The 18,497-nt window shown below is 44.8% G+C and overlaps 1 protein-coding gene across 3 annotated transcripts; it reads left to right on the top strand.

Annotated features, from left to right (window-relative positions):
* Positions 1-799: 799 nt before the first annotated feature.
* On the top strand, positions 800-17,102 carry CDV3 (CDV3 homolog). Of its 3 annotated transcripts, none has more exons than XM_055128794.1 (5): positions 800-1,191; positions 1,795-1,871; positions 8,914-9,065; positions 13,462-13,621; positions 15,166-17,102. In XM_055128794.1, exons 1-5 carry the CDS (start codon positions 952-954, stop codon positions 15,170-15,172), a joined length of 636 nt encoding a protein of 211 aa, XP_054984769.1. In that variant the 5' UTR covers positions 800-951; the 3' UTR covers positions 15,173-17,102. The 3 variants fall into 3 exon arrangements, with proteins under 3 accessions (XP_054984769.1, XP_054984770.1, XP_054984768.1); XM_055128795.1 differs by lacking the exon at positions 15,166-17,102 and adding an exon at positions 14,890-15,159; XM_055128793.1 differs by lacking the exon at positions 15,166-17,102 and adding an exon at positions 14,712-14,883.
* Positions 17,103-18,497: the final 1,395 nt, after the last annotated feature.

Below are 18,497 nucleotides of genomic sequence, written 5' to 3'. Positions count from 1 at the left end.
AAAGAACATTAAGTAGCTGCCAGACCAGAGAAAGTGAAGTACAGAGGGAGCAGAGCAGGAGGTTCGATAGTTATTTTAACACCGCTCCTTTCCGCTTCGCTGAAGTTCAAACGACTAGCAGGCCACAGCTGGCTCCAGCCTTAGGAAACACACGTGTACCGTACGCATGCGCACAGACACCCGCCTCTAGTCGGGCACCGGGACAGCCAAGTCACCAAACCCGCCCTCTAAGTGCCCGCCCTCGAGCCTAAACCCTCGGCCAATGGAGACCGGAGTAATCCAAACGTCACCTATTTAGCATACCCCGTTTCCCCGCCCCCTCTCTACGGCCCCGCCCCGTCCGGGGAAGGGGATTGTCGCTTAAGCGTTTCGTTCCGGCCCCTGATTGGTTCGCCTGCCAGCCCCGCCTCCGCCTCCTCCCACCACCCTCCCCGGGCGCGCCCACAGCGGCAGGCGCGGCTGAGTACGCAGGCGCAGGCGCTGCCTCTCGCTTCTGGTGGCCCGCCCTCCCTCCTCCCCTTCCCTCCCCTCCCCACCCCCTCTCCCCTCCTCTTCGGGCCTGCGCGCGCGTGCCCTGCTCCTGCAAGCGGCGCCGCGCTCCCAGCACTCTCGCCGGCGCCCCGGCCCCGCCGCTCCGTGTCCTCCTCCCGCGACGGTGGAGCGGACCGGCTCGTGCACCGCGGCCGAGGCGGCAGCAGCGGCGGCCCGGGCCGACTCGGAGGGCGGCCGCGGCGTGGCGCGGGGCCCGCGGCGGAGCGTACCACCTCACGGCAGCCCGCGGGGGGGAGCCGCCCGCCCCGCCGCGCCCGCCTCGGCGACCCCGCGGGACTGAGGCGTCGCCGCGCCCGCCGGCGTGAGCGCCCCAGCCGCCGGCCTCGACCCCGGAGCTCGAAGCCCCGCGGGCCGCGCCCGCCGCCGGCCCCACCCATCCGGGCCGCCGAGGCCGCGGCCATGGCCGAGACGGAGGAGCGGAGCCTGGACAACTTCTTCGCCAAGAGGGACAAGAAGAAGAAGAAGGAGCGCAGCGGCCGGGCGGCCAGCGCCGCGGGCTCGGCGGGCGGCGCCGGCGGGAGCGGCGGAGTCGCGGGCGCGGCGGGCGGCGGGGCGGGCGCGGGCACCCGGCCGGGCGACGGCGGGACGGCGGGCGCGGGGGCCGCGGGCCTCGGCGCCGCCACCAAGGCCGTGACCAAGGTGAGGAGCCGGCGCGGCCCCGCGCTCCGGGCGGCCACGTGACGCCGCCGCCGGCCTCGGGCCGCGCTCGCGGGGACCCCCCGGGCGGCGGCGGCGGGCGGGCGGGCGGGCAAGGGGCGCCGGCGGCTGACGCCCGCGCCGGGGAATTCTGACCTCAGCCCCGTCCCGGGAGCCGCCTTGGCGAACAATCGCGTGTGTGGCATCGCGAGGGGGCATGACTCGGCCGCCGCCGCGCTCCGAGCCGGCCTGGGGCGGGTGGGGGGGGGGCGGGGGGAAGTCTCCTCCCGGCCACGCCGAGGCCGACTTTGTAGCCCGCCCCGGGGGTGACTCTCGTCTTGACTCAAATCCGACGTGTCCCCGGTGGCTTTTCGAGTGCCCGCCCCGGGCGGAGCGGCCGCGTGGAAGTTCCCAGCGTTTGTCGGCGGGACGTTGCGTCCGCGGGGCCTCGGGGCCTCGGGATCACGCCACGGGCTTGGAGCGGAGCGCGGGTGTCTGCTCGCCCCCAGCCACTTGGTCCCCCACCCCAACCCCCCCCTTTTTTTTTTTAAAGTCTCGTCTTTTGCCTTGTTAACTAATCGATCGAATGGTATTTGCATGTTGCAGGATGAAGATGAATGGAAAGAATTTGAGCAGAAAGAGGTTGATTACAGCGGCCTCAGAGTTCAGGCGATGCAAATAAGGTACGCTCTGGCTCCAGCTGTGTTCGGCTCGCGCTTCCCCGACGGCCCTGCCCCACCGGCCCTGCCCCACCGGCCCGCGCCTTCTGCCTCTCGCCTCCCCCGGGCCTTCCGAGTCCTGGTCGCACGTCGCGCTCGCCCCCCAAGCCCTGGGAGACCTCCCCGAATTCCAGTCTGGGCTTCGCCTTCCTGGGACAACTAAAGTGGATTTCATGGTTGGCGAGTTTTCGCTTTTGATGGGCCAGGCGGAACTTAAGTTTTTGAAATTCTTTGTTTCAAAAAATATTGTACTTTTCCAGAGCCTCACCAGTAATAGATGTTTGATTCCACGCAAGGAGCCGATGTAATTTATACTAGGATTAAGAAACTTGAATGTTGCTAGCACCGTAGAAAGTTTTTCTTTTTTTTTTTTTTCACACCTTTGTAATAACTGTCCTCATCCCGCCAGCATAGCACTAACTGCAGAGGGAATTTCCCTAGAATATTATAGGAAGGGAATAAGGGAATTTATAGTGTGTATTTTTGTAGTTCAAGGAAACCTGGGGTGAGCGAGTTCTGCAGGTAGGGTGTTCGCCTTGCATGAGACTGACCTGGGTTTGATCCTGGGCACCCCTGAGCACTGACAGGTGTGGCCCTAAAACAAACAGAAAACAGTAATTTTTTTTTAAGTTGAAATGTTTTGTTTATAGGATTTGAAATGAGAAGCATATTTACCCATGAAATCCAGTCTGATAATCAGGTTAGACCCATGTAAATGTCATAGTTTGAGAGGATTGTAAAGTAGAAAAAGTGAACATATGATTTCTATTGCTTTAAGACAAAAAAAAATCTTTATTATCAGTTTAAAGAAATTATCCCAAGGAACTTTTCAGTTTGAAATTTGCACTTTTTGCTTTTGCTCATGTGGCATAGTGGGGAAGGAAACCATTTTTCATACAGGATATGCCTTTTGCTTTCTCTGGCATGTCATAGTTTGTCAATTTTTTCTATTTGAAAACCATGGCCAATCTTTTTAACTAAGTATTTAGTCAGTCTTTTTAGCAAAGCATTAATGCTCTAGGTTTTACATTGCATGAGCTTAACCAAAGTGAAGGCTTACTGATAGAGGGAAACTTACTAAATGTGGCATCAGATTTCTTTGTAGTAGCATTAAGTACAAGTGATAAGACTGAAGTTTAAATCCCAGCTGCTTCTTGGCTTCCTTCATATTTCAGATATTTTTGTTTTGTTTACTTCGTTTACTTGTGGCCTATACTTGGTGTGGCTCAGGTTTCTCCTGGCTCTGCATTCAGGAATCATTCCTCGTTGCTCAGGGGACCGTATGGGGAGCCAGGGATTGAACCCGGGTCAGCTGCATGCCAGACAAATGTCCTGTCTATTATACTATTTCTTTGGCCCCGTTTTTCAGGTACTTGTAAAGAGGTGGAGTTTAGAAAATTGAATTCCTTTCTTCTGAGATGTGATCTGTAGAAATGGAGAGGGAAGGTGGTGGGCAGTTATTGGTCATTCGGGGTGCACATTTCTGTGTAGGGTTCCTCCGTCTTCAGTAGAGTTAGGAGGCTTTTCATTAGCCTTTCCTGCGTGCAGGCCCTAGATTGATTTTGAAGTGGAACAGAAACACAGTCGTGTTTGGTCTGGCTGAACTTAACTGAACAAGACTAGCAGTTTTAGTTGGGGGGCGGTTGCGGCCACACCCCATGGTGCTTAGAAGTTTCTCTTGGCTCTGCATTTAGGAATGTAGAAGACTACAGTGGGTAGGGTTCTGCTTTGCACACAGCTGACCAGGTTTGATCCTTGGCATCCCATATGATCCCCCATGTCCTTCCAGGAGTAATTCCTGAGTGTAGAGCCTATGGTAACCTTTCAGCATCCTGAGTGTGGCCCTGCAACAAAATAACCAGCAAAATCATTTGCTAAAGGGGAACTTAAAAGCAAGGAAGGCTGGGTGGGGCTGGAGCAATAGCACAGCGGATAGCAAGTGGGTAGGGCAATTGCCTTGCATGTGGCCTACCCGGGTTCGATTCCCAGCATCCCATATGGTCCCCTGAGCACCTCCAGGGATAATTCCTGAGTGCAGAGCCAGGAGTAACCCCTGTGCATTGCCGGGTGTGACCCAAAAAACAAAAGCAAGGAAGGGCTTAATTAAGTAGCACAGTGGGGACTGATAATTATTTTAAAAAAAAAATTTCATGACCTCAGAATACTTAACTTGAATATCCTCTTTTTTGTCTTATGTAATAATGAAACAAAAAGAGAGTCCCCAAGGAAAGATAGGTTGGTCCATAGGCATAGGAAAGGGTGGAAAACATGGCAAAAATATAGGCTCCAGGGAAAGACAAACCTGTGTTCACATTAGCCCTACTGCTTTTTGTATGACCTTGGGTAAGTCATTTGACTTTCTAGTGTATATGTTTGTTTTGAGACTACGTCCACCTGTGCTGGGGCTACCTACCTACCCCTAGCAAGCTGCTGGATCGGAGAGGAGCTCACTCCCACCTCAGTGTTGTTTTCTGCAAAACTGAGACGCTGGGGCTGTTGTACGGACCTCTAATGTTTTTAAAATGTCCACTTGGTTAATTTTGTATTTGTTTAATGTGTTAGAATGAAGGATAATTCACTTGAATTTACTATTTAGCAATCACGCCTGGTTTATCGCACCAAAATTTGAGAAGGAGTAGCATTTGGAGCCACATCAGATTAATGTATAATCCTTTTCTTCCTGAAAGAACCTTAGTATCACAGATAAGTGGCATATAAGAAAGCAGAACCTTGGAAGTGGACTTAAAATGTCTTGAAATGCACCATTTTCTTTGAAAAATTACAATCCCAGAAAATTGCAGGAATAGTAAAATTAAGTACCTGTTAAAACTTTGCTCAGGCCTACTTACCATTTTTTGTCTTCAGTTGCAGTATTGCCGCTGCAGTTAGTCCTTTTTTGGTTTGTTTTGCTTTTTTCCGCCCCCCTTAATTTATGCCCAGCAGTGCTCAGAGCTGCTACCAGTTCAGTGCAGTGGAATGAAGCCTCATGCTTTCTGCATGCAGTGCAAGTGTTCAGACCATTGACACTTGCTCTTAAAGTAGACTAGCATGCTGCATCTTTAGCAGAGATAAGTACTTTCTAGAGGGGGTAATAATGTTACTCATGTTTACCAACTGGACCAGAAATTAAGTACTAATATTAGAAGGGCTTGTGTCAAATTTTGTAAAATGAAGGTAAACAGATTTTACTTAAAGTAACATTTATAGATGAATTCTTGAGAAAGAATACCTTTCTCAAGATAAGAGAAGGTATTCAAAGAGTATTGGTTGAGTAGGACATGTTGGCCCCTTCTATCTTTATTTTTATTTATTAATTTTGACCTTTTGAGTCACACCCAACAATGTTCTGGGGTTACTCCTGGCTCTGCACTCTGAAACTACTCTGGGCGATACTTAAAGGAACATAGGGGATGCCAGGGATCGCTAACCTGGGTAGACTGCATTTGTGGCAAACATCCTACCCACTGTGCCATTGCTCTGGCCTCTCCCCTCCTGTCTTTAAAATGGATTTTTGAAAGGAAGAGTTTAATGTAGTTTTTGAGGTTACTAAATATTAAGCTTTTATCATGTTTCTATAGTGGTTTTCTCAGAAGCTTTTTAAGAAATATAAATAATTGAATCTGTTAAGTAGAGCTGATTAAACTGTACTTTGCAGAGGGAAATTACTGTTATATTTAGGCTGTGTTCATTGTAGCAAGTACTAGTATGACCATTGTAGCAAGTACTAGTATGACTATTGTACGTGTATGTGCCAGACTGCTGAATGCTTCACTGGACGCCAGTGTGTATTTTAGGGATGTATAGGGTATTGTGGAGCACAGTTGAAAAACAGTCTGCCATTAGGAAGGTCAAGAAATCTTTGGAGGGTCTGGAGCATAGCACAGTGGGTAGGGCATTTGCCTTGCATGCGGCTGACCCAAGTTGGATTCCCAGCACCCCTTATGGTCCCCTGAGCACCACCAGGAGTAATTCCTGAGTGCAGAGCCAAGAGTAACTCCTGAGCATCGCTGGGTGTGACCCAAAAAGCAAAAAAAAAAAAAAAAAAAGGAAAATCTTTGGAACTGACTGGATCGATATAGCACAGACAGAACAGACAGAGGTTAGGTGCTTGCTTGGCTTGCAACCAACCCTGGTTTGTTCCCTGGTTTTGCCAGTGGTAACAACTAAGTACTACCAAAACCAAATGTGACCCAAAAACCAAAAAAGTAAGACCTTTTGAGGACTGGGGAGGTGGGCAGGAATGTATGTTTTGCATATGGGAGCCCCAGATTCAGCCTTTCACATCATACTGACCACCGTTAGTGTGGCCTAAAAACAAGCAAAAATTCTGGGTGAGATGAAGTGACATTGAAAACTGGGCATAGCTCATCATGCCAATTTTCTCCATTTTACTGTGACCAGTAGTGGTCACATACTAGTGTCAAACCAGTGGAGATGCCCAGCATTCCCCAGAAGCCTTTAGTTCTGGGCTTGGTTGAGCTGCTTCTGCTCTTGAGGGAGGAGGGACTAGGGTACTCCTGTCTCTAGGTAAGAAGCTCAGCATGTTCTAGTCTCTGCTCTTCTTTCCTGTTTTGGGCCTTACTCGGTGGTGCTCTGGTTTATTCACCAGTCATGGGGTACTGGAGTTCCTGCACAGAGGCATGCACTACATCTCATTGAGCTGTCTCCCACCCCTGTTCCTCAAACATGCAGCCACGGGATGCATAATCCTTCTGATTGGTTGTACTAAGAAAAATTCTCACGTATCAGTGTCATAAATAGGATAACATAAAGAGGCAATCTGAAAGAGGATGGGCTTCAGATTCGTTATTAACCCTGCTACTCTGTAGTTCTGGGAAAAGAAAGTACTTAAATGTCCTGAGCATCAGTTTCTTCAGCTATGTACAGCAGGTCTTTTTGCCTCAGTATTAATGTGAGGTTGAAATCTGAAAAGTGGGTGGAATGCTACCTGGCAACGTAGATTCTTGTTCAGTAAATTACCCTTTTTTTAGAATTATACATCTTGCTTACAAGAGTTACTCATATTTGTGTCAGTGTGCTTTGAACTGTGATGATGAATTTATAGTAATCATTGATAGTGTTTAAAAAGATGAAATTTAACTGATACTGTGTTAAACACCAAATTGTAGCATTATTCTTTCCAATGGAAATAATTATTTCAACATGTTTCTTGTTCAGAGTTTTGGTTTTGGAAATGTGACCTTTTCTGGAATGTGGAAATATATGGAAAGGCTCTGCTGTAATTAAATTAGTTTTGCCCTGGGTGTGTTTGCACACAGGACATCATACCATGCAAAGCACGTGTTCTGCTATTGAGCCACGTGTTGAGGCCCAAATTGGAGTTTGAAGGTTTTGGTGAGCTAGAAAAACTGTTAGGACATTTGGTATCTACAAAATATCTATATAAAAATTGTCTGTATTCTATTCACATAATCAGCATTTGGGAAGGAATGCTGAGAAACGGTATAGAGGAGAAGGCATTTGCCTTGCCTGCAGCCCAGGTTCAGTCCCCACTGCTGGTGTGACCCTAAAGTGATAACAGATTTTTTTGGTTTTCAGTTAATGTAAACTCTGCTTTGGATATATCAATGGCCAAATAGTCACTAGAGAGAGAACATTTTTAGTCTAATATACATAATTGAACATTTGTATGAATCAGTGCACTATTCAATTAATTGTAAATATAAAGGGGACAGAGGGGCAATGCACCAGCCTGAGTTTGATTGCAGGTACTGTATCATCCCCTAAGACACCACTGCATGGCTCTGCAGGCTCTGCATTGAACTGCTGGCATAGACCTCAGCACTGTTGGGTCATAGGTGGTACTCAGGAGACCATTTCATGCCAGGGTGAGCCATGTGAAAGACAAGCAGATACTCTTGTGCTGTTCTTTTTGGTTCCTAATACCTGTTTATTTATTTATTGTTTTGGGCCCCACCCAGGAATGCTAAGGGGTTACTCCTGGCCTCTGCACACAGGAATTACTCTTGGCAGTGCTTGGGGTCTTATATAGAATGTCGAGGATTGGACCTAGGTCGACCGTGTGCAAGGCAAATGCCCTAACCTCTGTATTACTGCTCTGGCTCCTCCTCATATTATTTATTTATCTTTTATTTTCATAAAATTGTTGACAATAATGTATTACATTCAGTATTTCAACACCAGTCCCTCTATTATTACACCATCCCACCACCATTATTTCAAAATTTGCCACTACCACTCATGCCTGCCTGAAAGGTAAATACTAAATAATTTACTTTGTATTACTTGTTATGAATAATCCACTAAAACTGATCCAGAAAAGGTTTCCTTAGAGGAAACTGAAAATTATTGTATTGAACCTTAGAGTCCCTGTGTAAGAGATCACTAACATTATTACAGGTTGAGCCTTGTGTGCTTATATATATAATATATATTTATACTTAATACATTATATGTACACAAACACATTTTTTAAATGGGTGCATAGGTCTGTTTGTTAGTAAGGAGGATAACCTACACTGTCCATTTTTTTTGTTTCCACTTTGTCCATTCTATTTACTTTGTGGTCTGCTATAAATGCAAATTGATAAATTTGTTTTTTCTACCCTTTCTGATTGCAGTCATGGCCTTTTGGTTCTAGAACCTCCTGGTGGAAATCATTGCTCTTATTTTGAAAGAATGGAAGTAAAGCACTCCCCGATGGTTTTTTTGTTGTTGTTGCACAAGAGCAGCTATGACAGTCCTACACAGTGGGGTGGGAGTCATCTGTGGTGGGAGATATTTTCACCTTTCCCTATCACAATGGAAAGCCAGGGAAAGAACATCAGCAGTGTTTGAAAAGAGGGAACGTGTAAAGAAGGATAATGAAGGGTAAAGAAGGATAATGAACTGAGAACCGGAAAGACCATTGTCATAGAAAATGAGGGCAAAGGTTGACAGTTTGTACCCTGGGTCATGCAGATTTGGACTAACAGCTTTCTTAGTGGTTCTGTAATTGATTTCACTTGTTTATCTCTTCCTATAGTGAAAAGGAAGAAGATGATAATGAAAAGAGAGAAGATCCAGGCGACAATTGGGAAGAAGGAGGAGGAGGAGGTGGTGGTGGTGGTGTAGAAAAATCTTCAGGTCCTTGGAATAAGACAGCTCCGGTACAAGCACCTCCTGCTCCAGTAATAGGTAATTAGTATTAATTTTCACAAAGATGTTTAGGTATGATTTTATATAGGGCTAGCATTTCACCTAACTACATGCTTGTGGGGATGGGTGGGGGGGGTGGGAAGGAGAGAGATTTAAATGTGTTTATTTCCTAAGGAATAGAATTTTAAAATTAGGATGCATGTCTTTCGGCTTTAATTTATATGTAAGCTAATTTTTGTTTTGTTTTGTTTTGTTTTTGGGTCACACCTGGCGATGCACAGGGGTTACTCCTGGCTCTGCACTCAGGAATCACCCCTGGCGGTTAATTTATTATTATTTTTTTAACATTTAAGCGTTTGCTCCAGTTTTTTATAGCTAAGACTAAGTATACTTTTACCTATGTGTTGACATGTTTTTATTGCTTCCATTCCGTTTTCTTGAATGACAAATTTTTTTCATTCCCAAGGGAGTAGAAAATGTTGGGGTTGTAAGAAATGTTACATCATTAATGATTCTAGCCCACCAGAGGGTTGGAAATATATAATTATCAGTGGTGTTTCTTGGTTTGGGGTTAGTGGTAATTAACAAAATGGTGTCTTAAAGGGTTTCTTAAGGGCTGACGAAGTAACTCAGTTTACTGAGCATATGCTTTACAAACAGGGGGCCCACATTTTGTTTCCAGAATTGCATGGTCCCTTGTGCACTTTGAGCACTGCAAGGAGTGAAGCCTCACCCCAAGTACCTAGCCAAGCGACTCCCTGAGCTTTGCTGGGCTTACCCAAAACTTCCTCATCCTCTTCCACAGTAAAACAACCCCAATAAAAAAATTCCTTTGGAGGTCAAGAGTGAAAACAGTTTGAGAAGCACTGTACTACTACGACTACGACTACTACTACTACTACTTGAGAAGCACTGCTTTTAATAACTAGTAGTAGTACTTATTATTATTATTATTATTATTATTATTATTATTATTATTTTAGTGTCAGGGATAGAACCCAGGGCCTCACACACTGGTGTCAAGTGCCTCTGCCACTGAGCTTCAAGGAGCCCACCCATTATGTTAATGTAGGATAATGTAGCAATAAACAAATCATAATATCCAGTTATCTGTTTTTTGCATACTTTCTAGCATTTTGCTGTGTTACTTCTGTCCTTACTGATCTCGAATGGCCTGTATTACTAACTCCAATTCCCACTTCTCATCTTACTTGCCTTTTTGAGACAGTCTTCTCTTGGCTAACAGGACAGATTGGTTGATTCTGTTTCCTTTGCTAATTCTTCCTCTTTGATGTCTGTTCATTCCCTTGACAAGGTCTCCATGCCTGTAACTCTTAAATTCACATCCCAGACTCATTTCTTTCCTGAACTTTAGACATACCCCCTAAACTGCCTATCAGCATCTCAGTCTCCTGTTCAGAACTGAAGTGCCTTGTATCAGGTCCCCCCTGCAACCTTTGTCAAACAGAACAGCAGTGTTACTGTTTCAGTAGCTTAGGCACAGACCTTGAAGTCGACTTTGACTTTTTGCTCTGAAGTCTAAACCTAATCTGGCAGCAAATTTTTTTGGCCTTTCTTTAAAAGTATACCATGACTTCCCCAGTGCTACCACCTTGGTTTGGGCTGTCCTCTTAAGTGAAAGCAAAATAGTTTATCAAATGAAATTTAAGTTAGACACTAGGGAGAGAAAGAAATGTTTAAGAGAGAACTAGGGCCTCTCCAGTGTGAAGAAAACAAGCAGTGATACATAGAAACAAGCGTAGGAAGATACTGAAGAACAAGCCTGGGCTGTCTTTTTTTTTTTTTTTTCTTTTTTTTGGGTCTCACCCGCGATGCACAGGGGTCACTCCTGTCTTTGCACTCAGGAGTTACTCTTGGCGGTGCTCAGGGGACCATATGGGATGCTGGGGATCGAACCCGGGTCGGCCGCGTGCAAGGCAAACGCCCTACCCTCTGTGCTATTGCTCCAGCCCTGGGCTGTCTTTATGTGCATTACTGAGGTGTATTCTTTGCTGATCACAGCCCATTTTGGTTTTTTATTCTTGGACAATATCTGGCTGTGCTCAGGGATATGGGATGTGGAGGATCAACAGGCTTGGCTACATGCAAGGCAAACACTCTAGCCGCTGTACCGTCTCTCTGTAAACCATGTCCTGTTACTCAGCTCCCAACACAACAAGCAGTTGAGCCCTTTAAATCTGGCAGATTTTGTCCCTGTGCTACTCACAAGCCTCCAGTGGTGTCCTGTCTAGTCGGAATAGACGCTACGGTGTTTTGTTTTGGGAGCCCCCTAAGCAGGGCCCAGGGAGTGTGGGTAATTCTTGGCCACTGGATCACTGTTCTGTACGAGAGCCTGAGGAGGTGATGTTGCTCAGGTTCGGCGGTACCAGAGATACCTTCAGTGCCTTGGGGACCTTAACCACTATACTAGCTCCTGGCCCTGCAGCAGTTTTTAGTGACTTCTACACCTGCTGATGACGTCTTGTCCCCCTTGCAACTTTCTCATTGTTAATCAGCTCCTTGCTCTCTCTGCTCTTGTCTAGGCACACGTTGTGTCTCTTTGTACTCTAATGAGAGTCTGTCTGTAAACTATGGAAAGGGATAACTAGGATATTATATTTTGAGGGTCCTGTATATTTTATAATTATTTAGTTCTGTTGTAGTAAAAAAAATAGGTAATACCACAGTCGTGTTTGTTTTAGTAAATAGTTATTTAGAAAGTTGTTGGCCCAAATTTAGCTTGTTGTTCATTAGGCTTTTGCTCAGTTTTCAGCATGACACCTCTCTACATATTTTATTTCCTTCTCCAGGAGCAACAGTGTTTGCACTTTATTTCATTTTAAGTAGCCTTGTGTGGTAGTGGCTAGCCCTGTTGCAGCAGTGTTTAATATTTACAATCTCACTGCAGCTTAGAACAAAGCTGACACACCAGGGCTCAGTGGGGGATGTGTGTTCTGCGAGAGCTGTTCCCTGTGTAAGAGTTAGAGAATAGTAAGCCTTTACAGAAGTAGCTGAGTAGTTCAGTGGCTGGTGGAGATGGTCATTTGAGATGAAGTTGTTTTCTGGTTTGGCTATTTCTATGGGGGCCTAGGGGACAGAGGCGCTGCACCCATTGGTGCCCAGAGGCTTCTTGTCCCTGGTCGCAGGAATTGCTCTTGGCGATGATCAGGACTCTACACAGTGCTAATGATGAACCCAGACTTGTTCCCAGCCCATTAACTCCTCTCACCCATGGATATTTCTCTGGTTTTTGTTTTGAGGTTGTTTGGGGTTTAGTTTTGTGTCTAGCTTGCTGCTGTGAAGTTCTCCCTGAGATGCCCACAGAACTATATACAGTGCCAGAATTTGAATCTGCACCTCCTGCACACAAAGCTTGTGCTCTAGCCAGCTCTATAGCCCTAAAATGAAGTCTTTGATTTTAAGTGGAAAACAAACTATTTTATATCTACTCTGATGGGCATAAGTAGGAGGAATCTTAAAAAGAACCCACTGCTGAAGTGGAAACAGGAAATTGTTAAAGATAAATGAATAGGATCAAGGATTAGTACTGTGAGGAGGGAGCCCTTGTCTTTTTGTTTTGTTTTGCTTTTGCTTTTTGGGTCACACCTGGCGATGCACAGGTGTTACTCCTGGTTCTACAGTCAGGAATTACTCCTGGCGGTGCTCAGGGGACCATATGGGATGCTGCGATTCGAACCCGGGTTGACCGCGTGCAAGGCAGATGCCCTACCCGCTGTGCTATCGCTCCAGCCCTGGGGCCCTTGTCTTGCATACAGCCAACTCGAGTTCAATCCCTGGCACTCTGCATGGTCCCCCAAGTCCCACCAGGAGTGATTCCTGAGCACAGAGACAGTGTAATCTTTGAGCATTGTGGGGTATTCATTCCTTCCCCCATCCCTGAAAAAAAAGTTATGAATAGTTTGATTAGTCATCTTTTTTTTCTAGTTTTTTTTCTGAGGGGGGTATGTTTTAGTAAGTGCGTTCTTCATGTGTGACATTTAATTCACTCAAAAAAGAAGTGATTCTTTGCTCTCTGATCTATAAACTTGATGGAGGTTTCTTGGTGGTGGTGGTATTTTTGTTGGTTTTGGTTTTGGTGTTTGGTTGACACCCAGTGCTGTATAGGTGCTGCTCAGGCATTCAGGCACCATACATGGTGGCAGAGATTTCAAAACTGGATCTGAGACATACAGGGCAAGTATCTTAACCCTTACACCAGACGTGGAAGAGGCATTTTAAGACTATCCTAGGGAAATAGAATATTTACGTTTGTTTCTTCAGAGTCTGTTGTCTAAGATCCTGCGTACACTGCTTTTGTGTGTATGTAGAACAGGGGTGTGTGTGGGGGGGGTAATTGTTAAGTGGACAGAAAAGCAAGAATTGCTAATTAAAATACCTGGCATTTGAATCTATCTGAACTGTTTTGACTTGTTAGTTACAGAAACCCCAGAACCAGTAATGACCAGTGGTGTATATCGACCACCTGGGGCCAGGTTAACCACAACAAGGAAAACGCCACAAGGACCACCAGAAATTTACAGCGATACACAGTTCCCATCCCTGCAGTCCACTGCCAAGCATGTAGAAAGCCGGAAGTAAGTACTCTAATTTATTGCACTTTGCTTTGACACTCTGTTCATTTACCAGGGACTGAGATGTAGGAGATAAGAAAACCCACAGCAGAGGCTTCCAGTTCAAGGGGCTGCTCTTTATTGGGAAAGCCCAGACTGTCCCTGATTCGGCAGCTGTAATTAGGGTGGGATGGGTTTACCCAGGAAGGGTAGAGGAGGGGCATGGAGGGGAAAGGGGGTATCACCAAAGGTAAATATTTGCATGCCTTTCTCTTCTTTCCATTTACACTGTTCTCACCCAGTTAAACCTCCTTATAAAACATTGTTGGTTATTTTTCTTCCAACATAGTCAAGTTAATGTGCGTAGATGTAAGAAAGATAATGGCATTTAGAAGTCTAGTATTAAAATCTTACTTTAGCAACTACTTTTATAATGAATTTTACTTGAAATTAGATGATCATATATGGTAAATCCACATCTTATTTATGGACATTAAGTAAATAAAGTGGGAATAAATGTAAATTACGTCAGATGGAAATAAAATTTTTAGGGGGTGATCTTCTTAGTTACTCCCAGATGTTTTGCCTTTTTGAGAGCACAGCTGGCTTGAATTTAAACCTCCCACTTGGATTTGATCCTCTGCTCTATCCTGCAAAGAGGCCTTTGAAGGGAGGAGCACAGTGAGTGATTCACAATCTGGTCCACTTCCATAACTTAAAAGTGACAAGCAATCACTGAATAATGAAGAGTAGAACTTTATCTGAATAAGAAAATTGTTGTCTTTATGTATTAAGAAGCACATTGTTTTATCTGCTAGAAGTAAAAGATGATCTAAAAGAAACTGAACTCATCAGAGTCAAAATAAGAGTTTCTGTGTCTTGCGTGGTTCCTGAGTTAGGCTTACAGTGTATAGTGGATGTGTGCTTCTACAGAAAATAGAATACTGTGTTTCCTGCTTGCCTGAAGCCTTAAAAGTGATAGGATGTCATATACCAGTTTTCCCCTTCTGTCACCTCCTTCAGTATTTTTCTAAAGGGTAGCAATTTTAACTCGGATATTTTCAAAGCAACCTCATAGAAGAGATATTTACTGATTACATTTCTTTTCCCTTAGGGATAAAGAAATGGAGAAGAGCTTTGAAGTAGTAAAACACAAAAATAGAGGTAGGGATGAGGTTTCAAAAAACCAGGTCGTTAAGCTTCAGCTAGACAACCAGTATGCTGTGCTTGAAAATCAGAAAAGCAGCCACACACAGTACAATTAAGGAATGGTCTTTGCTAACCCTTCTAAGGTAACTAGACTACAGCTAACTACCGCCAACAGCCGTTCGTCACCTGATCTCTGCTGGATCTACAGCCACTGATGCAGACCCAACCCTATTGCACTATGGAAATCTGAAGTGTCACAACTATTCTTAATGTGTATTGGATTTAGGGGTGATTTTTCTGTTACATAAATGTGTGAACTAGATTCAGCAGTGTTCTTTCATAGTTACTTTACAACTACAAAAAAAAAAACCAAACAAACCCTGCAGCCAGTGGTCATTTCAAAATCTTTTTATGTTCAGATACTGAGCCTTCGTAAGGGTTGACTACCTCAGATTTGCTGCACTCATTGTGGACTTCATGTGGATCACAACTTCTGGATAAGAAGGTTACTGCTATTAAGTGTCGTGAAACTTGAAACCAGCTCTACTGGATTCCTATCAGAAATCCTGCAGAAAGTCAGCCATCTGGGTTCTGATCTGCTGTAAAAGATGAAGATTTAAGTGACCTTAATTAACCTGTCCTGTGCCCCATCCTTAAGGAATATTCTCTGTAGTGGGCTGTGGCTGTGTTAGACTTCCTGGAACATGCCGCTCAAAAGAACTGATTCATTCAGATAATCTATGTAGGGCTGTGATTTCTAATTTAAACTTTGAGTTGTATTCTGAGGTAACCACAAATTCAACCAAACTCGGGTCCCTCAAGTGGGAAAGGGGGGGGTGGGATTAATCTTGTTTCTTTTAGTCTTTTTTTTTTTTTTCTTAAATTTGGGTAGTGCTTTTTCTGTGTTCCACATTAAGGCCTTTTTTCGCTTTGACTTGGAATAAATTCTTTGACAGCATATTGCTTGGTTCAATAACCTGAAATATGCATTAGAATTGTGAAATGTCTTGTGAATTTGCCAATCCCTAGAGTGGAACCAAATTGCCTTTGATGTCAAATGTTAAGGGCAGTGGATGCAGGGGGCTCTATTTCAGGTGCTGCTAAGCCTCCTTGAATCAGGTCTAAATTGTGTAGTCAACTGTAGTGGAAAGAGTATGGTTTCTGCTAGGGCCAAGGGATTAGTCCTTGTGAACTCAAAGCCATGAGAGCAGAATTTCACCTAAAACCCATTTAAGTTGTTTGGATCTTGGATAATCTTTGACGAGAATTCCAGGTATACTGTGCCCAATTTTTCATGAACATTCAAGTATTAATGTTCAAAGTGTTGAACATTCTATAGGTGCAGTGATGGTCCCAGTTGTTACCCACCTTCCCACCTTTCGGTGAGTCTTACGCTGCTCATTTGGGAAGTCAGGGGTGAAAGACAGGTGATGTAGCACTTCTGTTTTAATAATTAATTACAACTTAATCCTTAAAGGAAATTTAAAGGAGCAGCTCGTGATTACTGAAGTTTCTTTACATCTAATGAGATAGTCTGGTAATTTCCTAGTTTTGTATCTTTGAGTCTTTAGAAATATTCAGAGTGGTGTGTGACCATGATGCAGAGTCGACTTCTATATGTATAATAAATACCTTTGCCAAATGCAGGAGTTGCAGACTTGCTACTGGCAGGATTGAAGCAAATGAGTACAATACCCTGATATAAGAGCCTTTTACTAAAGGAGTTTAGTCTTTATTAAAGTATTACTACAGGAATGGAACTCCTGGGAGGTTTACAGTACTCCTGACAGGACCTGCCAGCTGTGTTCTGGCAATTATGTTATTTGAGGTGGCAGGCAGAAAGAATGTCTTGTCTTCTGACTTCACTTGGGTGAGTAGCTGAACCAGCCTGAACAGGAGGTTGGGTGATTAGGGAGGGGTGGGGGAGAGAACCACACAAGGGACTTGATTTAAACCGAAGGCTTTATTTGAGAGCCAAAAATCTTAACAAATAATCTCTTGGACCTTGAGCCACATATTTTCCCTGGAAATTATGCTCTTTTTTTCTAGTAGAATTTTACTGGGGGGTGGGGGGCTATGTTACTGAGGAATGAACTGAGATGAATATGTGGAAATGTTATTTAATGGCTTAGTGGACTAGAAATCTGAAGGCCTGCAGGAGATTTTAAATTACAACTCATAACTTTTTAAAAGATTGTGAAATTATCAAAATGCACATGAATCAAGTTTTAATATACTGTATGATGGGTGGATGAGGCTGTCCATTGTACCATTTCTTTCTTTGAATTCTCAGGCATGGTTTGGCAGTGCAAGAACTCTTAACATTAACAAATTCAATAAAAATTAAATATATGGATTTGAAAGTGTAATGAGTTTTCATTTTTGGGTGGTGGTGGATTTTACCAGTGACTGGTACTTGAATCCAGGGCTTCACCACAGCCTGGTATGTTTGTAGTTTTGACTCCCCTCCCCGCCACCTGCTCAGTGGCCGTGTCTGACTGAGTGCTCAGAGGACCATGTGCAGTGCCAGGAGTGGAACCTGGGGGCTGTTGCGTGCAAGGGAAGAGCCTTACTGTCTTTCCTTGCCCCTGTGGCCTTCCTCTCTTGGAAGACGCTGAAGCATGCATTGATCTCTGCAGTCCGTTTTGTTCCCAGAGTGCCCAGAATAGCAGATAGCTGGAATGAAAGTTCAGAATTATCCTGGAAATTCTCAGAAATCATAATGCATTTTTGCCCTTGAATCTTCAGTTTTATTTTAAATCATGAAAGGCATGAAGTCTGTGATCTTACTAGGTACTAAAGTGCTTCTTAAGAAACGGGCTGGAGGGAGAACTTGTGTCTGAGCACATTGTTGGTGTTAGTGTGGGATTCATCCCTGGTGGGCCATTCTCCCCTAGCACTGCTGCTGTGGCCCGAAAACCAAGGGAAGGGGAAAAGATTTTTGTATTTTTTTTTTAAAGGAGGGTGTGGGCACACCGGATGGTGCTCAGGTCTTACTGCTGTCTCTGCTCAAGGATCACTCCTGGTAGTGCTCAGAGGACCATATGGTGCCAGGATTAAACCTTGGTAGTCTGGGTGCAAGGCCTCTGTACCAACCTGCAGTACAATTGCTCCAGCCCCAGAAAGGGGGGGAAATTTAAGTGCAATCAGTTTGAATTTAAGAATTTAGTTTAGATTAATAGTCCCTAAATTTCTAGATTGTTGTATGCTTCAAAACAGTTTTTGTAATGATAGTTTAAATATTTAATATTTATTTTTTAGTTATTCTTAGTACTTTAGATTATTCTTGGCAGCCTTATTTAAAGTTGAAAGCAGGGCACCAGAAAGCTCAATGGACTAAGTATATGCTGTGAAAAGTGGGTTTAATATCACTTAATGGTCCACCAAGCTCTGCTGGTAGTAGCCGAAACCTGAGTCCATGGTGTGTGGCCAAGAAACGAAAAGCATTCCTTGAGAGCAATAGTACACTGGGTAGGGCCCTTGCCTTGCACACATGACAAGCTCAAGTTCAATCTCAGGCACTTTATATGGTCCCCCAAGCCCACATTAACTCCGAGTGCAGAGCTAGGAGTAAGGTCTGACTAGAGCTGAGTATATATCCCGTCCCACGTGCCCCCTGCCAAGTATATTTCTTTTTCTTTATTTCTTGGTCACACCCGGCGATGCACAGGGATTACACAGGGGTCACTCCTGGCTCTGCACTCAGGAATACCCCTGGCGGTGCTCAGAGGACCATATGGGAAGCTGGGAA

This window comes from Sorex araneus, chromosome 2 (assembly GCF_027595985.1).
Source record: "Sorex araneus isolate mSorAra2 chromosome 2, mSorAra2.pri, whole genome shotgun sequence".
NCBI classification, from domain to species: Eukaryota; Metazoa; Chordata; class Mammalia; order Eulipotyphla; family Soricidae; genus Sorex; species Sorex araneus.
This window is presented reverse-complemented; position numbering and strand designations above follow the sequence as displayed.

What these genes read in the sequence shown, in the direction of transcription:
- CDV3 (XM_055128793.1), top strand. Translation starts at nt 952, where the DNA reads ATGGCCGAGACGGAGGAGCGGAGCCTGGACAACTTCTTCGCCAAGAGG. An exon ending in CCACCAAGGCCGTGACCAAG is followed by an intron (nt 1,192 to 1,794) that starts GTGAGGAGCCGG and finishes TGCATGTTGCAG; the next exon opens with GATGAAGATGAATGGAAAGA. An exon ending in AAGCATGTAGAAAGCCGGAA is followed by an intron (nt 13,622 to 14,711) that starts GTAAGTACTCTA and finishes CTTTTCCCTTAG; the next exon opens with GGATAAAGAAATGGAGAAGA.